We start from the raw sequence: 17,140 nt of genomic DNA on the forward strand, positions 1-17,140 counted from the left end.
TCAGCATCTTTGTTATTTTTCAGAAAAACTGGGTCTGTGCTTTTAGGACCAAAAGTCGAAGAATGAAGACCCTGAATATTCCAACAACTTATATGAAATGAACGCATTAGTATTTTAGTAATATTAAAGATAAACCTATTTGGTAAGACAGAGAGAAAATAACCTGTGAGAATATATATGGTAAACAATTTACATCTAGTGCAGTTTTCGGTCAATCGGTCAATTTACATCTAGTGCACTGTGTTTGTGCCTATTGTCCTTATCTGTTCAGGAGCTGGTTGCACAGTGTCTGCAGCATCTCTCTGATCTGGCTCAGTTCGCTGGCAGGTGTGGAGGTGCTGGGTGCAGCAGGGGGCCGGGCTGCAGCTTCAGCATAGCTCTGTGCTCTCGGCTGTGGTGGCTTCTCTTGGTGTGGGGTGGTTTTTGGTTTCTTCTTTCTTACGGGGGTTTGATGGGCAGCGGGTGGATGTGAAGTTGGTGACTGCAGGTTTACAGGTGTGTAGGGAGCCATTGCTGGGTGTGGTGGACGACGTGCAGTGTTTGTCCAGGCGATGTCTGTCCTCACCGGGGCCGGAGGGGGATGTCTGGGCATGTAGGGGTGAATGGGCCGGTGGTATTGTGGAGTTGGTAGCAGGTGTCTCGGTGATGCTGGACTGCGGCCCAGGGCTGCATCTTTTAGGGTCTTTGCAAAAGTACGGACTCCATCTTTGTGTAGGTGAAGTCCATCATACAGGTGTTGGAGGCCAATGTGGTAGTGGTGGGCCAGGTGTACATTGGGGAGCGCAGAACAGCCACTGGAAATTTCAGCATTGATGCTGTAGATGATGTGCGGTGGTGTGTCGTGTCTTGGGAGAAGCGTGGAGATTATGATTCGGGACTCTGGGAACTTTTTGCTGGTGACTTCTGCCATTTTCCTCACCGCATCAGAAGTACTGTTGCGCAGCGAGTGAAGGTCATTAGTCCCAGTATGAATGATAATACATGAGGGGTGTCCTGTGAAGTCTCTGATGATCTGGTGGGCGTGGCCTGTTGTGCTACATCGCTTTGCAGTGACTTTTTGGTGTGGAAAGAGTTTCTGAGGGTCTAGGAATTTTCCATTAGAGTCCATTAGGTTTTAAACTAACACTCCCAGTGTTTATATAATTCTCACTCAGACCAACTGATGGAAACACTAATCAACGTTATGGTGACTTCAAATAAAACATGTTAGATTTACACCCCTGTTAATTGTCAATAAGACCTTCTGTAGACCTCTAACAGAAAGAAAGTCAGTCTGGTTAGTAATAAGTGAAGCTGGTAATGCTGTTTGTGGAGTTATTTAATCCTCCTCTGCTGAGATCTTGAGAGATTGAATGTCTTTTTTATCTTCAGCTGAATTAATCAGGCTGTGGCAGTTAAGTTAAGTCAGTTGTAGTTCTTGAGTTTCTGTTTCTTTTTTTTCTGTTCTCTTCTTCCTTTCAGTGACTCAGCTTGTTAACAAGCTTAGAAAAGCAGAGAGGACGCTATAAATAATATATGAAGATTGGTTTCACTTTATTTTGATGGTCCCTTTAACACATTCTGTTGACTATAAGTAACATTGCATCTACATTTCTACCAACTCTCATTAGATTGTTAGTAGTGTATTAGTTGACTGGTAGGGTTAGGGTTGGAATAAGTTGACATGTAGTTGCAAAGTTACTTATAGTCAGCAGAATATCTGTTGAGAGACCCTCACAATAAAGAGTTTGCAGATATGAAGCAGACAGTCTACTAATAATCTAATGAGAGTTTGTTGACATGTAGTTGCAACATTACTTAGTGTCAACAGAATGTTCAAAAGGGGCCATCAAAATAAAGTGTTACCTGAAGATTTTGTGGCTCAGATAAGGTCCAGTGTGGTTTATTGCTTTGCTCTTGGCTGATATGTGGCATTGCTATGGCCTGCTTTTGGCCCAGATCTGGCAAACAGGAGCGGTCCGCACAAGTGCCATCATTCCACGCTACATGTGGGCCAGATCATCATTCCTCATGTGCCAGATGTGGGCCGGATCTGGGCCGACAATATGTTGCTATCTGGGAGTCTGGATCCAGCCCTTACCTGAGATGACCGAACACCTGAGAAAAGATGATGCCAACCCCTCAAAGGACCTCAGATGATGCCAACCCTCAAACAACATACAAAACTACCAAATTTTGCTATAAGTTTAATCGCAACATATAATCATTGCAGTTAACAGTGTTCACCGTCTGTTTGATTACATGATGCTCTGATTTTCTTTCAGATTGTAACTGTTTGCTGTAACGGCATAATTTCCTCATCTTCTTGTCTTCTTCTTCTTCTTGTTCTGATTTCGGACAACAGTCTCTATTGGAAGGCAATAGATGTGCATCGCTATGTTCTTATAGTAGCTTGTCACCCAGGGCCTATAGAAAGAAACACAGAGAGAAAATCATCAGAAATCTTTTGGTTTCAGGTCTCATGGATAAAAGCATGTATGTGTGTCGTGTAAATTGATGCACATAATGTCACGGCGACATGAATTTATCACAGAGACAGGAGTGTTGAGTGTTTTGCTCAAAGGCATAATAGTGATGATTTATGATACTTTGGAGTAGCAAACATTTACACCACAGCACCCCCAACCACAGCAGACTATCCAGTAGCTCATTAGAGGTATTATAGTTTATATTTGACATGTGAAAGCTTATAAAGATGTTTTAGATTTTTTGAGAGAATAGTTCGGGCACAGGTTCATACTTCGCTGTACGCTGGTTGAGGCTGAGGAACAACAGACTTCTCCAGCGGATCCGATTCTCTTCTCTTCTTACTTGGTCTAGCTCCTGCTGTCTCTTCTCCTCTCTCCAAATGGTTTCCTTCAGGTCCTGTTCTATGCGGGCCAGCTGTACAACACAGACTATTTAACATTGTCTAAACGTCTCTTAATGACATCAAGACCTAAGAAACACCAATCATGCAAATGAAAATTTCTCAACTAGAGCAAAATAAATAAATAAATAGATACAAATCATATGATCAAAACATATTACCTCCTCCAGCAAACCTCTTTGATCTTCTATTTTTCTTTGCTGATCATTCAGTGTAACTGACGCTGGTTCTTCTCGTTTCTGAACTAAATGAGAGCTCAGCGGTGGAAATAAACATGACCTACAGATCTACAGTATCTGTATAGCACAAATCCAGACATCATTCAAACTATGTCATGACAAACTCAAGTTAAAAATAATAAAAAATAATAAACAAATATAATAATATTAAAATAATAAATAGATATTTTTTTTTTAAGCAGTAATACTGGAAATATTGTACAACAGAAGAGACATACAATACGCTTGGTAACATGATTTTAGTGTACAAGTCTGTTTTTTTTTTACTGATCTATTCTGTTGCCATGACAACATAACAGCTACACTCTAAAAAAATGCTGGGTTGTTTCAACGTAACTTTGGGTCAAATATGGACTTGGTTTAAATTTTTCCATTAAATTTTTAACCCAAAAGTTGGGTCAGTCCACATTTGACCAAAGGTTGGGTTGAAACAACCCTGCATTTTTAGATTGTAAAACTGGTAACAACTTGAAACATTAAAGCCAAAATAGCCTTTCAACAGTCCTGGAAAACACGACCACAGAAAAATGTATTTCAGTTAAAATAAATGCTCACCACTTTACATACCTCTGTTCTGTTCGTTCCATCTGCTCATCTGTCACGAAATCTGTTTCCATGTTCTTGTCTAAAATGCTCTAACAAACAAAATGAAAATGAGATTAATTTAAATGCATATTGTCTCAAGTATGAGTATTATTGCTGCAATTATAAAATGCTTTGAAAAAGGAAAGCATGAGTGGATTTAGTCTGTAAACAATGTCAAACGTACTGAAGTCTGTCGTGAGGGAAACTGACACCAGTGTAACTCCACCTGACTGCAGGTTATTTACCACACTCTCCTCTCATGTGTGCATTCACAACACATTACCTGTGGGATCTGGAGGACTGTAATGTTTGATCATCTCTGACTGACAGGTATCATGTCAGTGTTTGCTTCATGAAATAACATCAGCAAAATCATTGTGAAATTATTTGATCTTTTTAGAACATTACTATTTATTTTTAATGTAGAATACATACATAAGCACGTAAAATGCACTCAGCTGAATGAAATGTACACAAATGGATTTCTAAAACTGTGACATTTATCTGATCAGGCGTATCTGTAAAAGACCCTCACCTGATTTTGAGTGTCCATTCTGCTCCTCTGTGACCTGCTTTGTCTTCTTCTCACTCGCTCTGCACCTTTATCTTCAGCATTGTTCTTCAATAATGCAACACTTCTATGGTTTCTCCTTCCTTCCATGACTTCAGGTTTCCTTTAGTGTGATCGTACTCCTCCCATCTGTCCTCATATCTAATTAGATTCTTTAAGTGCTGCTGTCTTTACGCTTGAATAAGTCATAAGAACTAGCAAATTAATGTGCACACTGTGCAAAGCCTGAGTGTTATTTAACATACTGCTTTTGTTATATGCATTTTTTAACAACATAAAGTGAGCTTTATGCTTGGGACAAATGTTAATTTCAAACAAATGTACACTCTAAAAAATGCTGGGTTAAATATGGACAAACCCAGTGACCGAGTTGTTTTCAACCAATAGTTGGATTAAATGTTTAACCCAACCTTCTGGGCAGTAACCCAACCGCTGGGTCAAAAACAACCCAATCGCTAGGTTTGTCCATATTTTACCCAGTGCTGGGTTGTATTTAACCCAGCATTTTTTAGAGTGTACTGTTTTGTTTAAGCATATAGAAATTGCAACATGAATTACACATACCTTTGAAAAATAAGTGTGCTTTTTTTGGACAAAATGTCTAGATGACTTGCATCATGATCAAGCAAGCACAGTTTTTTTTTTACAGGAAGTTCATCTTAGTTTGTTCTAACAGTAACTTTTCATGTCATGCTGATGGTTTCTGGGGATTATGGCACACAATTAACCTATACTTAATTTACTATTTTGTTATTGTGAATCAACAATAATCATTTTATGCTTCATTGCCAGTGTGGTTGGGAGAAGTGAGTCTTTTCAAACTTTGAACCAACTGAACCAATTGCTTCACTAAATAATAATTTTTTTGTTAAATGATTCATTGTTCACTGAAGCACTCGAAATTCAGCATGCCGAGGACATCTGCTAGTTAATTGTTCTACACAACACAAAATTGTTTTTTATTAAAGAGTTATCTACAAAGTGCAATCTATCAGTAAATATAATTGAAGATAAATAATTCAGGGATAAATAATGAGGATCCGGGCAGTGATTTGATCAATAGTGTAATGTTTATTGCTTACTTTGAGCATAGATGCCTCATAACTGCTGGAACAATGGCCATCAACTTCAGTTACGGTAATGAAGTAATACCTGGTCAACCAGGGCCATCATAACAATGGAGAAACCACATTTGATCCTAGAGAACTGGTTAATTACAGACCGATCTCAAATCTCTCTTTTCCACCAAAGATACTAGAAAAGGTAGTATCCTCAAAACTATGTTCCTTCTTGGAAAAAATGGTATCTGTGATGTTTTCCAGTCAGGATTTAGACCATTTCATAGTACTGAGACTGCTCTCATCAGAGTTACAAATTACCTGCTCTTATCATCTGATTATGGCTGATTATATCTTTCTATTAGTGCTACTGGATCTTAGCGCAGCGTTTTACATTATTGACCACAACATTCTTTTGAATAGACTAGTAAATTATGTTGGCATTAGTGGAACTGCAATGGCATGGTTCAAATCATACTTCTGACCAACATCAATTTGTACAGTATGGAGTACAACAAGGCTCAGTACTAGGACCACTGCTTTTCATGCTTTACATACGGGGTGGCGAACATTGGTCCTGGAGAGCCACAGCCCTGAAGAGTTTTGCTTCAACCCTAATCAATCACACCTGAACAAGCTAATCAAGGTCTGAACGATTACTAGGAAGCTACAGGTAGGTGAATTTTAATTAGGGTTGGAGCTGAACTCTGCAGGGCTGTGGCTCACCAGGAATAGAGTTCACCACCCCTGCTTTACATGTTACCTTTGGGAGATATCATCAGGAAAAGCCAGCAGCCATATCACCCTGTAGCCCAAGACAGGTTGCCCACTGAAGCTAAGCAGGGCTGAGCTTGGTCAGTATCTGGATGGGAGACCTCCAGGAAAATCTAGGTTGCTGCTGGAAGAATTGCTAGTGAGGTCAGCAGGGGGTGCTCACCCTGTGATCTGTGTGGGTCCTAATGCCCCAGTATAGTGATGGGGACACTATACTGTCAAAAAAAAAAAAAAAAAAAATCATCATGGCCTCCTAATCATCCCCATATCTACTGATTGGCTTCATCATGCTGTCTCCTCTCCACCATTAAGCTGGTGTGTAGTGGGTGTTCTGGTGCAACATGGCTGCTGTTGCATCATCTAGGTGGATGCTGCACATTGGTGGTGGTTGAGGAGATTTCCCCCCATCTATGTAAAGTGCTTTGAGTACCCTGAAAAGTGCTACGTAAATGTAACGAATAATAATTGTTATTTATTATAACATGGTGTATGCTTTCACTTTTATGCTTAGCTCAATAGTTCTTTGCGGCCTGATGAAACATACCAATTTGCAAAATTAACGGAATGCATAGTTTATATAAAATACTGCATGACTAATAATTTCCTACTGCTAAATTATGAAAAAAACAGAGGTGTTATCGGATAAATAAAACCTCCGCATGTAATAACCTAGAACACTGTCTAACACTTTATGGCTGCTCTGTCATCAGTTAGGAACCTAGGTGTGCTATTTGATAGCAATCTTTCCCTCAAAAGCCACGTTCCTAGCATTTGTAAAACCTCATGCATGCTTAATAAACAAACTCCAGATGGTCCAAAATGCAGCAGCTAGAGTTCTTACCAGAACCAAGAAGTATGCCCATATTAGCCCGGTTCTGTCAACACTGCACTGGCTCCCTATTAAATTTTCAATGACATCACATCAATGAACTGGCTTTAGCTAAAAATAGATTGTTTACTTTTGTCCTGTTTTTAGAGCTCATTTACAGTAGAATTTAATTTTGTTTACAGTAGAAATGGAAGTTTTGTTCACTGAAACACTAGTTTCTTGTTTAACACTGTAAAGCTGCTTTAACACAATCTGTATTGTATAAAGTGCTATAGAAATAAAGGTGACACATTTATAATTGTAAAAGGTGTATAAAGAGTTTGATGCGTTTATCAGTATCATTTTAATTTATGTATCATTGCGTGATTTACAACCACAACTATTGACGTCTGGTGCTTGGTGCCTTTGTATGTGATGTTAATGTTACAAAGGTGGAGATATTAATGCCTTGCATCCTCACAGCTTCTTGAATGCTGGGTTTGTACTGGTGACTATGAAAATAATGTTACATTACATATTTATATTACATATAATTATATTGCATAATAAAGTTACATATTCCTCAAGCAGAACTTACATTTTTACTACTTGATTCTTGATTATTAATGGCACTGAAGCAGATACCAATATCTTGTCCTTCTAAACAACCAATTTCTTTATAAAGAAAAAGTACTGTAGTAAAACACATCAATAAAATGGCAATTGTGACAATATATTGCTGAACATGAAACAGGACTCTGTCCACAAGTTTTGATAATGCACAGGCATTTGTACTGTATGTTGGGGGTCAGATAATATTGTTTTCAATTAAAGCAATTTAATTTTTAGCTGTGATACAATTCATTTATCAACCTATATCACTGTAGCAATGTGACATGTCAGAATTCTTCTGATAACAGTTCAATATTTATTAAAAAGTTAGTTCACCCAAAAATGAAAATTAGACCATGTTTTACTCACCCTCAAAGCATCCTAGGTGTATATGACTTTCTTCTTTCAGACGGATCTAATCGGAGTTATATTAAAAATTGTCCTGGTCCCTCCAAGTGTTTCACGTCTTCTGGACTGTTGACAAAAAGCACCTGCTTACCCCATTGTAATGCTTGGAGGGACCAAGACAATTTTTAATATAACTCCGATTGGATTCGTCTGAAAGAAGAAAGTCATATACACCTAGGATGCTTTGAGGGTGAGTAAAACATGGGCTAATTTTCATTTTTGGGTGAACTAACCCTTTAAGCGTTTGATATATGTTGAGTACTATCCCCTATTTCATCAACCAAAATGGCCCCAGTCAGTTGCAAGTTATCACCTCTTCCAAGATCAGATCACACAAGTTTATGAATGTATCAGTGAAATAAACTCACCGGTGTGTGATTGTGAAAGGAAATAGCAGAACTACAACTAAGTGAAATCTTCCAGATGAACAGGAAGAAACGGCAACAGATTGGTTGCTTTCATTGTTTATTATTGAATTGGCCAAACTTAGCAACTAGCTAAATCTAGCATAGTCTTCTAGCAACTAGCATAGTCTTCTAATCACAATTCCACTTTCGTACATAATAATTAAATTCAAATCTTATAGGTTTTCTTAAGTAATACAGTATGTTCCTCAGCCATTTATTCTTAAAAGAGTGAATATCACAAAAACTTAGCTATTTGATTAGCTAGCCTGATTAGCTATTTGTTTAGAAAAATAAGTGTTGTATTGTGACTATTCAATTAAAAATATTATTAATATATTATTCTCTTTATTCTAATACAATCATTCAATTGTTAAATTTAATAATGAATTCATAATTGTGAGCAGAATTATAATTACGTTTAAATGCAATATAAAAATGACTAAAAACTACCATGATATTTTTGACTTTTGATACTTGATTTTCAAATTACAGTATTGACGCTGACAACATATTTTAGCATTACAGTAATGAGAATGTGTAAAGGGTTTAGGTGTAATCGTCATGAAAATAATGTCACAATGCAAAAGAAAAAAAAAACATACATACCAGGCTTAATTTTTCAATTAAATTTACTTTGTTTTCTATTTTTAGATTTTTAAGATGAAAGATGCCTCTTTTTTTTTTTCTGAAAAGGTTTTCTGAAACACCCAGCAGTAGTGTGCTTCAGTTGGACATATCTCTATTGATATGTTACTGTGCATAGGCGAAAAACTATATACTGGAAAAATGTAAATATGAAAAGCATATTTGTCTTTTGGGAAACGTGAACATCTGCAGTGCTTGTTTAGACTGGATGGCTGGGTTGTAAGTGATTTCAATCAGAGATTCAGCTCTGTCAATCCGAGGTTGTGTCGTCTCTCCCCTGGGCAGCTGCTGGCCATGGGCTGGACTCTGGGGGCAGGTTGGACGGGTGGAGGAGAGAGAACATATACTGATCCAAAAGCTCCTTCTTGAACAGCCTGGAGAACAACAAAAGAAAAATAAATAAATCACAAACCGGTCTTTCACTGGTTCAGATACTTTTTTTGCTCTGGCCGATTATACATAAAGTACCTCAGTACATAGAAATCCTCCATTTTGAAACTTTAGTTCATTAAGTTATCAGAAACTAACAACAATGGACAAGCAGACAATATCTTTTATACAGCTTTAGTTAGCTTTGAGCTCATTTGCTAGCATACTTCTAAATGCTGACAAAATAAACTTTCAGCAGATACACTATTGTTCAAAAATTAATACTTTAATTCCGTAAGGACACATTCAATTGACCAAAAGTGACAGTAAAGACATTTAAAATGTTACCAATTGTATATATTTTAAATAAATGCTGTTTCTTTCTATTCAAGTATAATTTTTCCACAAAAAAAACAAAAATGCAGCACAACTGTTTTTAACACTGATAATAATCAAATGATTAGCAGCAAATCAGATTTTATCAGAATGATTCTATTTTGGTTATTTTAAATTGTAATTTCACAGTATTACTGTTTTTACTGTGTTATTGATCAAATAAATGCAGCCTTTGTGAGCAGAGAGACTTTAAAAAAAAAAAAAACATTCTACTGACCATAACCTTTTGACCGTTTTCTCACAGATATGTCCCACCAAACTTCATGTTTCTAAAGTAAATATGTCAGGTGGAACATTTTCAAGCTACATGTACACGCTACTACTTGTTTGGATAAATTTCCTTGTTACTCTTACACTACTGTATAACGTAGTTAAAATTATTAATATTGCTACTTTTAGTCACTCTTTAGCAACGTAAACCACCCACCATTGGTTGAAAGATTTCACATTTGACCTCAATGGGAACTTTCATCTCCATCTCGTCATCAGCATTGATGTGTGAACCAGTGCAAAAGCCCTTGTGCTGTAGCCAACAGAAAGAAAGGTTACTCCACTTACAGACATTTGAATGGCAAAGGCAATATAAAGCAAGTTGAAAGAGTATTCTTTATTTCATTTTGATCTGAATGAGTTCTTACAGCTGACTCCGAGTCCTTCAGCTTGCATTGCGTGAGGTCAATATCAGCAGTGCTTTTCTTGCAGTCAGTCTCTTGAACGGTGAACTCCACAAAATAAAACGGTCCCACAACCCACTGCAACACACATCTCCAGTCATGTATGCAGGACAGGACCAATCGATCGATCGATTTACTGGTGTTGACATACCTGCATGGTGGCAGCTGTTATATTCAGAAGAGCAAAGAAATGTGGGGAAGCGTTCTCCTTGTTAAATTTCTGCAGGGCCAGTCTTGTGGTCTCAGATATAACTGGATCATCAAAGCGTTCTGCAGTTGGACAGTCGGGGCAAGTGTTTACTATAGCTCGAGCTGCCACTGTGAAACAGTGAGGCACAAGTCAGCATTTTACAAACTGAATGTTTTCAAAAGTATTATACCTTTGGACAAAGGTGAAAGCATTATATAAAGCCACAAATCTACAATCCAAGTTACTTTCAGTGTGAATAATAACATGCTTTCCTCTGTTAAATTCTCTCTTTTACAGCTCTTTGTGTCTCCTACTTTGTGAGGCTTTCATTTTCTAGAATAGAATTTCTAGAATTGAGTTTTGCAGATGTCTAACCAAAGGTTTCTTGCATGTAGTAACTTTCAAATAAATGCCTGCAAACATATATGTGGTAACATGTACTATCTTTACTGCTACAAGGACATTTTAGGTAACTTTATAAAGCAAACGACACATTTTCAGTTGGGAGAAGTGATTTAAATCATTTGATTAAAAACATGAGCAGCACATTTCTGCAACTCTCCAGAATGCCTTGCCACATAAACTTCAAAATCTCAGATGTTACTAAACTATTGGTACTAATGTGGTAATGGACAGAACGTTCCATTAAAGTAAGAGTAGTTAATGCAGTCACAGCACACCTTGTTGAATGGTGCAGTTGTAATTCTCAACTTTGATGGAGCTCTGAAGAGAAACCGATGCATCACACGTTCCGAACACCTAATATAGATTAGATAAACTCTTTAGTCAAACAGAAGTATATTATGGTATTTGACTATAAGAAGTCTATGAAGTTCTGATGACCTTATCTACAGAGTAAAGCACATACCGGTAGATTGCCAATCCCCTTAACAGCACAGGATTTCCATTTTTTCCTGCTGATCACATGACATTCTGTTTCCAGAACATCTATCGTCAGGTGTAAATGGTTCACGCCTTCTGCCTTTGTTAGAAGCAAACATGACATTAATCAAACTAGCATGAAATAATATTTCAATGACCCAAGCTTTACAATGTTATCTTCGCTGCATGTCTTTTCAGATTTCATTTGCAAAAAAAAAACATTAACATGCATTTGGTGAAAAAAAAAAAAGTACACATTTTCATACTTTAAAAACATCTGATATTTGGATTTTTAACATGGCAATGTGAATTCAGATTGCATGTTTTTTAGATTTCAGTTACAAAAAACAATATATTTGGTGAAAAACTGAAATTATTCACATTTAAAATGATCTGATAATAAGATTTTTTTTTTTTTTTGATCATGTAAATATAAAATCAGTATGCATGCCAGATTTCAGTTCTATAAATCAATATATTTGGTTTAAAAAAAATGTTTTATTATTTTTTTAATCTGATAATTGTATCTTTTTTAAGGGGGAAAACAGAAAATGTGACAATTCTGAGGTCCAAAGGTAATAATGCTTGTAAATATACTTTTCATCTTAAGAAAAAAAAAAAAAGTAAAAAAAAACTAAGATATGCACACTCATGTGTTCAATATTTGTGCTTCTTGCATTTATTCCATATCTTTTAAACTGTTTTTGAAAAAAGAGAAAAAAAGATTATATATATATATATATAACAATAATAAAACATATTATATTTTTCATATAGATTATGTCTTTTTTCTGCAATTTTTCCAGTGTGGTTTGTTCTTGTTTAAAAAAAAAGATACCACTAGCAACTAAACTGATGCCTCTGATCACCTGTGCCTTGAACCAACTGTGAGTCAACATGAGATGGACTAGGACTCTGATGGGAATCTGTTTATTTAGCCAATGTGTTATTAGAATGTAATTATTAGTGTTGGAATCTTGTGTTGGGTGCACTTTCAATACACAGAAGTTAATTTTAATGCTGCAGCAAAAAAATTCGCTCCACCATGGGCATCAATCAATCATTCTTGTTGCTTAATATAGTGTAACAGCATGTATGAACCCGAGAAGAGGACAATTTGAAAAGTTATAAAATCAATATTGAAATTAGTGCTGTCAAACGATTAATCGCATCCAAAATAAAAGTTTTTGTTTACATAATATGTGTGTGTACTGTGTATATTTATCATGTATATATAAATACACACACATACAGCATATATTTGAAAATATTTGCATGTATATATTTATATTCATATAAATTATATCGTATATAAATATATTTAATATATAAACGTAACATTTTTCTTAAATATATACATGCAAGTGTGTGTATTTATATATACATAATAAATATACACAATATACACACATATTATGTAAACAAAACTTTTATTACTCGTTTGACAGCACTAATTGAAATATATTCAGGAAACATTTTTTGTTTGAAAAAAAAAAGGAAATAATTAGTAAATAATTCAACACAATTAAATGATAAACAAAGTACTTTACATTTTTATATATGGAAGACACGAGATGCAGATGTTATTACCTTTTTAACTCTACTTAAAGGGATAGTTCACCCAAAAATGATTTGCTCATCCTCATCTTGTTCCAAATCTGTAAGCGTTTCTTTCTTCTGCTGAACAGAAATCTGATATTTTGAAGAATGTCGGTAACCAAACACTGAACATTATTTTTGTCTGTACTACGGAGGCTTCCAGCAACTGTTTGGTTACCAACATTCTTTCAAATATCATCTTTGTGTTCAGCAAAAGAAAGAAACTCATATAGGTTTGAAACAACTTGAGAGAGAGTAAATGATCACAGAATTTTAATTTTGGGGTCAATTATGCCTTTTTTTCCCTGGTAATTTTGGAAATCTTTATTCACCACTGACCCATTTGCTGTTTTCACTCAAAAGCATCCATATACTAGTATCAACACTCACCTTTATGTCCTGTTTGACATCATAAAGTCGGTTGAGTGAGAGGACATACCCTTCCTGTCTGTCTGCGTTTATCTGCTCTAGGGTCTCCTCGGCGGCCTTCACCACAGCGGCGTTTTGGCATTCAGCGATCACGAGGGAGGCGCTGCCGTGCTGCCAGAAGACACACACCAGCAACACCAAGAGCAAAGGCTGCATCCTCATCTCTGTATTTCTGGAACACTTTTGCTAGAGAGCCGTGAAAGAGATGGCAGACGAAAAATACAGTTCAACTCTTACACAAAGCACTGAACTTTCACCTGCAGCTATCAGCAAACACAGTCTTTATCTGCTACTGCTCTGTATGCTCCTGTCTGCCTGCTTGTAAACAGTGATGCAATACAGGTCAAAACTACAGAAGTGAAGACTTGAAGCTGACACAGTCCTCATATCCAGAACCAATCATCCAAAAGCCAATGAAAATATCCTATTGGGTTTTAGTGTGATGCTACGACATGGGTTGGACAACATGACAATTGTGAATTTAGCATCATAATTTTGCTATATTGTTTATTTCAGCAAGCGCAGCTTTTAGTGGGCAGGACTGCTTAAGTTAGTTAAGTATGAATGAATGAGAAAATGAACAGCAGGACTTGCTAAAAGGGATAGTTCACCCCCAAATAAAAATGTACTCACCCTCAGGCCATCCAAGATGTAGGTGATTTTTTCTTCAACAGTAAAGAAGATTTTTAGCTTTAGTCGTGGTCCTTGGTGATTCCTAAAATATAGTCAGCAGTTACCAGCATTTGACAGTCAAAAAATGCAACTTGGGTAAAGTTGTTTTTATACTGGCACATTCGGACTATTGCATTCAAGTACTTTGTTAACCGCACTACATTGGACGTTCAGCGGACATTTGCAAGTAAATATGACATTAAGACAATACTTGCCCATTTTGATCGATTGTGAAAAAAATGTAGTAGGCTGACAATGATGTTGCTGATTAGAATTTGCAAAAAAAACTTTATTGCACATATAATTAGAAAGTTATTGAACTCGGAAATGTGTGAATGTTGTGAATGTGCAAATATAAAACCAACTTTACCCAAGTCAAAATTAATACCTGTGGCTCCTGACAATAATATATTGAGGTCTTAATAATAATGTCCTGTATTTTATGTATTCTTAACAGTTTATATATTAATAAAAACAAATTATGAGAACTTCATTTGAATGCTGTTACGACGAGGATCTTATGCAATGTAATATAATATCATTAAAATAAAATGTTATTTTTTTAATCATCTCCATTTCTGTGCTATAATACAGGTTTGTTTACTAAACTCGTGGCCACATACGGATGCCTAAACCTCAACAAAATGATCTTGTGGTCTGATTTACAATAATATTCCCAAGAGTTACTATACCGAGATTCCTGATATAGTTACTATATCGTCCCTTCTCCAGCGAGCGGTGAATAGGCTTGTTTGAGATGAGCAAAATCTGCGCAGAACCGATCACCGGTGACCCCCGCGAGGTGCATGTTGGTTAGAAAAGTGTCCGAGTTACTTCCGCCTTGCTCTGATGTCATGCTGACCTGTGCCAAAAAGCTCTCGCGACTGTGTCGGATTGAGTAGTCGCGCGCAGCTGCTCTCCACCGACTGCGCTGGTGACACAGCTTAACGCTCATTGGTTCAGACAACCGTGATGCTGCATTCTCTTCTAAAATGTTTTATTTTTTTAATCTGATTTCATGCTATTATGTATTTAAATTGTGCATGAATATTCCCAAACACTATGACAGTGCGATCTCTGCGTGAGATATGTGATTGTTGTCATATTTTCTTTAAAAATCTAAAATACATGTTTGAATTAAAATAAAAATGATACGCCTTTTGTATGGAATTAAATAGCAAGCACTTTGAGTGTCTTGTTCATCATATTTATATTCATATAAAAGCAACAGAACTGAAATTATATCATGTTTATCAGCAGCACAGCATATAAGTGAGAATAACGCGATATCTGACTTTGATCTCGTATAGTCTATCTGTTCCACTTGGAGAGGGCAGAACTGTCCTCTTGACTGTGTTTATTTCACTCCTCCCCTCACTGCAGCCGCCTACACTTCAGGCGAGGCGAGGCGCATCTCAAACAAGCCTGGCGAGCAGGTAATTCACCAACACATGATTGTATGTAATGATATAAGAAATAATAAACTTGAACATGTATTAATATATAAATATAGAATACATTCGAATACAATAAATATTACAGAACAAGCTTCTAATACTATTGAATTCAAAATGCCCGAATATATGACTTTTAACTTAAATACTGTTAAATAGCCTAAATGTAATACAACAATAGCCTACTTTCTAATAAATATTTATATTTCTAATACACGTCGTTATAATCTAAACATTATTGTACAGCTCCAGATCTACAGCTGGAAGTAACCTATATCCAAATTTACAAACAGTGTACTCACATAAAGCATGAACAGAAGACATTATTCAGATTCAAAACAAGCCTAATACATATTTTGAAGTGTCTCGTCCGTCGGCTTCTGTAATGGCGGAGCGACGGCGCATCAAAACCATCAAAATTTCAAAAACCTCAGCTTTTAAAAAATGCACTATGAGACTTCCGCTCTGCTGCGTTCCATTTTGGAACTTTGGAACATCGCGATGATGTCACAGTTGGTGATAATCCGAGCGCTTGTGAAGATTGTCACTTGAACGAGTTTGAAGAGCTGTAGAACAACTCTACTTATAAAAGTCTGCAGACAGAAACGCATAGAGTACAAACCAAGTCTACTCGAACAATCGAGTCTACGCAGAGTCTGTCCACTTTCAGCATCAAGATGTGCACAGCATCCGAGTCCGTGCCTAAGGGCGGTGTTCATGAGACAGAAGCGGCTGCGTGGCTGGAGAACATCGGCTTCTGCGACGGCTTCTGTCAGTGGATCGATGAAGAGTTGAGCGTCGATTCACTGCCAGCTGACTCACAGCAGCCTGTCCAGTCAACAAGGGCTTCAGCAGCAGAAGCAGAAGCAGTGAGTGCACAGCCTACCACTGAGAAAAGCCCAACAGGTCAGATTATTATAAAATAAAACCTTTCATCTCATTACCAAATATTGAGTGTCTATTTACACCAAGTGCAAATAGCCCGCCTTGTTGGCAAAGGCTATTTACACTAACTCAGTCCACCAAGGTGTGATTTGGATAGTCAAAACTGCAAAAAGATGCTTGTTTAATATCAGTTTCAGTGGCGTAGATGCACATGATCGACCAGAGTTCGAATTCGCCTTTTGCCGAACCTTTTTTCTCCCTTTTCAAATCTCATATCGCATCGGAAAGGCATTTATTTTCAATAAAAATGAAGGAAATAATCAAAAAGTTGAAAATAAAGTATCGGGTAGGTGTAGGGAGGGCTTTATTGTCCCAATATGGTGGCATCCATTTAATAGCCTAATTTGAATTAAAACTAGAATTTACACTCAATACCTTATTATTGTGTACTGTTTTACAATACTGAGGTGCAGATAATTGCCACTATTTGCAATAAGTAGCATAAATAGCAGAAAATCGTGCTATTTTAATATAGTGTAAATAAAATCTATAGCTATTTGCACTTAGTGTAAATAGTATTTATCGTTAAAAAATATTGTTATTTTCACTTAGTG

At 36.7% G+C, this 17,140-nt stretch overlaps 1 protein-coding gene and 1 long non-coding RNA gene across 4 annotated transcripts; both read right to left on the bottom strand.

Moving 5' to 3' along the window:
• Positions 1–2,190: 2,190 nt before the first annotated feature.
• Positions 2,191–3,401, bottom strand: LOC131531417 (uncharacterized). Its single transcript, XR_009268685.1, has 3 exons — positions 3,031–3,401; positions 2,741–2,883; positions 2,191–2,406 (listed from the first exon to the last, which is right to left on the bottom strand). It is a non-coding gene; the product is annotated as an uncharacterized LOC131531417 (long non-coding RNA).
• Positions 3,402–8,109: 4,708 nt separating this feature from the next.
• Positions 8,110–15,032, bottom strand: si:ch211-284e20.8 (uncharacterized protein LOC563738 homolog). Of its 3 annotated transcripts, none has more exons than XM_058759482.1 (9): positions 14,880–15,032; positions 14,149–14,230; positions 13,526–13,701; positions 11,474–11,587; positions 11,286–11,364; positions 10,567–10,733; positions 10,380–10,493; positions 10,169–10,264; positions 8,110–9,350 (listed from the first exon to the last, which is right to left on the bottom strand). In XM_058759482.1, exons 3-9 carry the CDS (start codon positions 13,595–13,597, stop codon positions 9,210–9,212), a joined length of 783 nt encoding a protein of 260 aa, XP_058615465.1. In that variant the 5' UTR covers positions 13,598–13,701; positions 14,149–14,230; positions 14,880–15,032; the 3' UTR covers positions 8,110–9,209. The 3 variants fall into 3 exon arrangements, with proteins under 3 accessions (XP_058615465.1, XP_058615466.1, XP_058615464.1); XM_058759481.1 differs by having other exon boundaries at positions 8,111–9,350; positions 13,477–13,701; XM_058759483.1 differs by lacking the exons at positions 14,149–14,230; positions 14,880–15,032 and having other exon boundaries at positions 13,526–13,768.
• Between the last annotated feature and the right edge of the window lie 2,108 nt (positions 15,033–17,140).

Source organism: Onychostoma macrolepis, chromosome 22, assembly GCF_012432095.1.
Source record: "Onychostoma macrolepis isolate SWU-2019 chromosome 22, ASM1243209v1, whole genome shotgun sequence".
Taxonomy (NCBI): Eukaryota; Metazoa; Chordata; class Actinopteri; order Cypriniformes; family Cyprinidae; genus Onychostoma; species Onychostoma macrolepis.